The following is a 6,557-nucleotide window of genomic DNA, read 5'->3' on the forward strand; positions in this document are numbered from 1 at the left end:
CCCCCCCCCCAATCGCCGCCAAGCGACTGATACACGTTTGGCTAAGTGACGTCAACCGCGAGCTATTTTTAGAAATGTTGGTCAGAATTTAACGCACGCGCGGCGCGGTCTGGCTGGCAGGACTTCTAAACAGATCGCAGACAGCCGTGGATGCAGGAAAGAGTTATCTGGGTGGGAAATGAATCACTCACATGAAATAAAATACAAATCAATTTACAATCGTTGCTGGATGAAAACACGGACAGCCACATATTGTCTGTCTACCTGACTCTGTGTGTGTGTGTGTATACCAACGACCTTTTATGGTCAGATTACATATGGGCCGAGTGCAGCAGATGCCCAAGGACCCTTTATTATTCAGAACCTCAAAAGGCACAATTTCACATAGATTTGCATCTGAATATCTAATTTCAATAATAATTTGAGTTTGAATTGGTAAAAATGAATTTAAAATGGAAAGAACAAACACCCATGCTACACATGAGATCCTCACAGCTACTGCAGGGTCTGACACCATCATATTAGGGCTCCGCAGCTACCTGCATTATTATGTAAAAGGGCCCCAACTGCTCATGTAAAAGCCACACTTGTCACTGTTAGATATTAAGTTACTTCAGTCTGTTCTAAAAATTATTATAGAAGCTTTGAGCAATGTTTATAAGTGCTGGCCTGAGCTCTGGATAACTGTCAGGTTAGTCGTTTCATTTCTTGGCACGCATTTTTCAAAACTACAATCTTGGGCTGTACCTAAATTGTTTTCATTATCATATAGTCTTTAAATTGTGATAACATATCCCATCTCAATTTCCCAGAGACTTACCAAAAGATATTCAGGGTGATACAAGACAGGGAAGAAGAGTAAATCTTAACATTTGAGAAGCTGGAACATGCAAATGTTTCACAATTACAATTGTTTGATTAACTCACTTTTGATCGACTTATCATTTGATTACTACTTTAGGTAGCTATTACAAAGCAGGTGGTACTGCACATGGATTTAGTTGCATATTTTGTAAGCCCCAGACTCCAGCACTATTACCTTGCCTCTGGGTCTACCCATCCAGAGTCTTGCTAAGCAGTGTAGACATGTGAGAAGCAGACAGAAGTAACAGATGGATGGATGGAGGAGTTAGTCCCTTCAACTAAGAGATAAAATGGGTGAGCAGACAGTTCCCCTCCCTTTTGTGCTGCAGTTGCCCAGCAACATGAGGCTAGAGTGAAAATGGTGGCGTGATGCTGCTGCATTTTATGAATGAAATTGGAAAAAAGAAAGGAGGCAGGGAGGGGAGGGGAAAGAGTGGGTCGATGCACGCATACAGACACACACAGACAGACACACACAGACACGCTGAGTCTTGTTGGTGTTGCCGTGCTTCTTTTCTCACTAGTCAAGATGGAAAGCAGCCGTTTAAGGAAAGCAGCACAAAGTCCACAAAACAAACTTTATTAACCCATCACTGTTGTAACAGATACTGAAGCAGAGAATATATAGTAAGTACAAAAAGAAAATAGGTCTTTTTATCCTGAAGACAAAATAAGCACTTGGTAAACATTATTAACAGTAAGCCTAAATTATCAAACCAACTTGACTGCAATATAGCATCCATATATCTCCTTAACATCCATGTTTTGTGCTTAATTACAGACAGACATCTTATGTAACATTTTAGAAAACGTGTTCTGAACTGGGGCCTGTTCAAAGCAGCAGGTTTACTTACTTATCCGGACAACACAAGGGTAAAACCTGCAAGTACAACATCGTACACTGCAAAAGCTATCCAGCTAACTGCAAGTAAAGCTGCCTTTTGCAACATGCCCCTGAAGATTGCCCATATTCTAAACCCAAGATTTGTTTATTCCAGATGCTGCTAATTTACATCAGATGACACGAACCTTCAGAACAATGCACTGCTTTACTATAAGCAGCTAGTGCTACACCTATTCTGATATACAGAGTACTGCCCATTGCTTGGATCTGTGCTCAAGAGGACAAAATGAACAGCACAGAAAGGGTACCGAATAAATCAACATTGGTGTATGAGTATGACTTGCAAGTCTCAGGGCTGAGGACATGGCAGTCTTGTCTTAAGATAGCCTCACCCTGATGACTCAAAATTTCTCTCTTGGCTCAACTTCATTATAATCTAAGACAGCGATACGGTAAAATAAGGCAATGCTGGTTGTGTTGATCTCCGTGTGTTGAAAGAGAGAGAGCAGAAGAAAGAAAAACACTTCAAATATTCCAGATCCATCCCATTCGTGTATGTCATATAAAAAGAGTGTCCTTGCTGCCATGTCCGTGCTTCTTGTTAATGTCCACATGTTACACAGAGACATCCATGGCCTCCTTGTCCAAATGTGTGTTTGCGATGTGGGTGAGTGTACAGAGAAGAAGGGTTTCATGTCCATTATGTTAATCTGATTATTCTTACATGCAGTCCATGGAGTTGTCTGGCATCAGTCCAAGAGATGGCATCTTTCCTGGTATACAGGATGGAGGGAGCATGCCGCTGATGTTGGGGGACGGGTCAACGTTCTCGCTGTCCTCCATTTTATCCGCCAAGCCCTCCCAGTTGATATGGAAGCGGGTGACACGGGGGTTGGAAGCTAAAATATTCCTCTGGAGCTGATGGGATAAAAGCAATGTGTGAAATATCAAAATTCTGTAAAAAAAAAAAAAAAAAAAAAAAAAAAAAAAATCTTATATTTTCTTATTATCTTATATTAAGATCCCTTAATACAACAGTTTTATCAGAACCTTCCTGCCTGGTGTACACTTGCATTTTTCAAACTCTACACCCCCTTGTAATGCAGACTCTGTTAACAATGTGTAATTTCCAAACCAACTGATTAAAAATTAAAAAAAAAAAGACAAGAAAATATATTGTCTGGTCGAGGCAAGTGGAGTAGCTTACAAAGTGGAGAGGGTGTTTCGTTTTACAGTTTATTACATGGGTCATCATGAGACAAACTCAGGTCAGTTTTTTGCTGGAGAATTTGATCCTGACTTTCTGGAGGGTAAGACCGAAAACACAGCCAGCCATGTATTGCTGCTAAATGAACACTGTGTAAATAGGGTGAGACAGGAAAGATGAAATCTAATTCTAGTGTTACTAGGAAACATCATTACTATGGATTCATAAATCACTTGGAATTTGCTGACACAGTATTAAAATGATGAAAATGCACCTAAAAACACCTGAACTGCTACTTCACTTAGAGTAATGAGAAAACAACTACAAAACCATTTTGCAATGAGTACTCAGTAGTCATTACTACATTATTACATGAGTACTAACCATTACTAATTTATTACATGAATACTCAGTACTCATGGGTCAAACCACACCCAACGTCGAACTCTGTCTTCATTTTAATCTCAACTACACAACTGTAAAGTTTCACTGACCCGCACACACACAGACACACAGTAAAAACAATACCATCCACGCTGTTGCAGCAGGTAAAGAAAAGAACATTTTTTAATTCAAACAGGTCATGTTGTACTCTTTTCTTGAACCTACTCTTGCCTGCAACTTCCGTACACACCACCAGAGGGCAGCAGAAAACAGTATATATTTTAATAGATCCTTTTCACGAGCATGGCCGATGTACTGTACCATATGTTTATACTTTCTGCAGCTTGGACATTGCTGATTTATTTTTTTAAATTATACAACAATGAAACACTGAGATCTGTTTTGTGATCCAGTCTAGTATATACAGATTATTGTGAACAGTTTCCATACACTACACTATCCATGATAGAAATGAATGTTATCTATTGAGTGTGTGTGTCTGTTTTTGTTTTACCTGAGCATAGTCTGGTTTGAGTGGTGGGTTTTCCCGTAGTTCAGGGTCTGTGTATTCATTGTTAACATAGTAACCTATGCGAATGAACTCCTGTCCACGGTAGGTGCAAGTTATGAGGACCACTGTCACTCCTACCGCATCACTTTCTGGAATCAGCCCTGTGTTGGGAGCATCTGCCTGAGAGCACAGTTAGGAACACAAAGTGGAAGAAATCTCATCTAAGCAAACAACAGTAAACATGCCATTAATGCAGCCCCGAGCACACTAATAACCAAACCCAGGATATCAAATACATTTATGCACATGTCTTTTTTTTTTAAAAACAGAAATCTACTTAGAAACAGGATCAGAGGTAACATGTGACTACAACCTACTCACCTGAAACACAAACATGTGCCTGCCAGCCGGTACCGGGCCAACTAGAACCGAGTCTAGGACCTGGTCGTATTCCTCACTCTCGGCCGAACCGACATAGATGATCTTCCACTCTAGGTCTGACAGCACACATACAGGACATCAGTGAGGAGTGGCAAACTCTTAAAAGGAATTTTTCTCAGTTTTGTAAGGAATATATCTATATCTCTCTCTCTCTCTCACACACACACACACACACACACACACACACACACACACACACACACACACACACACACACACACACACACACACAAGATGCTTTGAGATACCTAAGCACAGTGCCCCTTTTTATACATAAATGAACAGCACAACATGGAGACAGATCTTTTCAAGTATTTTTTACAGTATTGACAAGAACAGCAGCTTCGTTTATGGTTACAACTAAAAATATGAAAATTCCCAAATATCATCTTCTTTAGAAAATAATATTAATCAAGGGTTAAATAAGCTTCCTTATGCAGTTATTATAATTGAAGGTGATTTTAATATGGTTGTAGATGACCAAATTGAACTTACTTAAAGCTACACATGCATTGGAGAAAATTTTATTCTAATATTTGTTGGAAAGGGGTTTGGATGCTGCCATATAGATTCCTGATTAATAAAGTAAAAGAGGTCCCCTTTAAATTATTTCACAGACAGTTTCCTATGAGTCAGTGCCTGACAAGATTTGTAAAAACAATAAACCCCAGTTGTATTTTTTGCAAAACTCAAACTCAGATACTTTCACACATCTATTTTGGGCCTGCACATTTTCCAGAAATCTTTGGAAGGAACTAAATGTTATTATGTCCTAAGCTTGTAATAATCTTTCCCTTAAATGGGACTATGCATTATTTTGCAAAATTTCAGATCCATAAAAGTAACTTTTATAATAATTAACAATTTTTTTCTGCTTTCATCATAGAAATGAGAAAATATACATCCACCATTACAGTAAAAATACAAAAGCAATTAAGACATATAACGTTTGCTTGCATTATATTTTTGTTTAACATGCACCTTACATTTAGCCCAAGGCAATTTATTTTGATTTCTTATTCTTCTTTTCTTTCCTTTGGTTGACTACTGGTCGTAGAACTGTACATTTGTTCATACATTTCCTTATTCTGATTAAGTATTTACTATATTCGTGCCTGTTCGTATGTTTAATGCTGTACTCTCTATATCTTTTTCCATTCACTGCTACTGCGTCCCTGTTGTCTCACCGCGCGATTCGCGGCAACTTGTTCAGCTTGTCTGTTGCTACAGTAACATAAGGTGATAAACCAATCAGCCTCCCGGAAATAACTCCGAGGAACGTCTCTGAGCCAATCACTGCATGCAGGAGGCGGGGCGCTGGGCACAAACGCGCCAGCGCCAATTTTCAACAACTTGTCAAATGAAATGTCACTAACTCGCCCAAACTACAGCAAATATCTGTGTCATCGAACAAAACAACGTGTTTATCAATTACTCACGCTGAACCCTATCTACCCACAGAATTTAAGTTACCACAAAAGCAGAATGCCCAATGGTAGCTCGTATTCAACAGCTAACATCAGCTCACATATAGTAAGTTAACTGGTATACGCAGTTGTAGACGATACCCACCTTCAGGCAAATCCTCCATGCATTCAAACGTTATTTCAAACTGAAACGGATTTCCAAATGGGCTCGGGTTGTCCAGTACAGCAACATTTAATACTTGTACCTTGGCCATAGCGGTAACGTTATCTTCTGAGGCACCTCAACCTAGGAAAATAATTAGCTTTTCTATTACGTGAACAAAGTACTGTCTCTGTGTTCCCGGATTGTTCCACACGCTTTCAAGTTGCCTGTCTTTAAGTGTGTCAGTTAAAGTTTGGTTCTTTTCTTCTCCAAAATCATCGACATCACTGCGAGGCGGCTGGGCTGTAAGCGGAAATGCGTCACCGACTTCTTCGCCGTATTTATTTCTGGCAGACTACCCGCTTCATCGCATTATGCTGCTGCCCCCAAACGTTCGTTTGTTAAACAACAGGTCGAAAGGATGGTGTTATGATATGATATGTTCACATTTTTCTTGTGTTATACAAAAAAAAACAAGGATTGGACTAGATTAAGAAACACAGTACTACCTTTTTATTGTGCAGCAGAATTGTTATTGTTTTTTTCACCCAGATGTATAGAGGTAGATAGAAGTATTGTTAATTAACTACTTAATTAATTAACCACCCAGACCCAGTCATGATCTTTATACCCCCAGCATGGCCCACCTGGACACACCATCCAACGTTGCAGCATTTGGTTTCGACAAGTGTTTACCTGAAATTCTGTATGTTTTTATTTGAACTCTTGAGGACTCT

At 39.4% G+C, this 6,557-nt stretch overlaps 1 protein-coding gene across 1 annotated transcript; it reads right to left on the reverse strand.

The window, feature by feature from the left end:
• Nucleotides 1-1,428: 1,428 nt before the first annotated feature.
• LOC111665522 (histone chaperone asf1b-B-like) lies at nt 1,429-6,133 on the reverse strand. The gene is made up of 4 exons (XM_023420562.2): nt 5,824-6,133; nt 4,192-4,307; nt 3,814-3,990; nt 1,429-2,626 (listed from the first exon to the last, which is right to left on the reverse strand). Exons 1-4 carry the CDS (start codon nt 5,930-5,932, stop codon nt 2,429-2,431), a joined length of 600 nt encoding a protein of 199 aa, XP_023276330.1. The 5' UTR covers nt 5,933-6,133; the 3' UTR covers nt 1,429-2,428.
• Nucleotides 6,134-6,557: the final 424 nt, after the last annotated feature.

Source organism: Seriola lalandi, unplaced genomic scaffold (assembly GCF_002814215.2).
Source record: "Seriola lalandi dorsalis isolate HSWRI2012SDOR001 ecotype SW California unplaced genomic scaffold, Sedor1 jcf7180002054654, whole genome shotgun sequence".
Taxonomy (NCBI): domain Eukaryota; kingdom Metazoa; phylum Chordata; class Actinopteri; order Carangiformes; family Carangidae; genus Seriola; species Seriola lalandi.

What these genes read in the sequence shown, in the direction of transcription:
- LOC111665522 (XM_023420562.2), bottom strand. Translation starts at nt 5,932, where the DNA reads ATGGCCAAGGTACAAGTATTAAATGTTGCTGTACTGGACAACCCGAGC. An exon ending in CATGGAGGATTTGCCTGAAG is followed by an intron (nt 4,308 to 5,823) that starts GTGGGTATCGTC and finishes GTGTGCTGTCAG; the next exon opens with ACCTAGAGTGGAAGATCATC. An exon ending in GGCACATGTTTGTGTTTCAG is followed by an intron (nt 3,991 to 4,191) that starts GTGAGTAGGTTG and finishes CTGTGCTCTCAG; the next exon opens with GCAGATGCTCCCAACACAGG.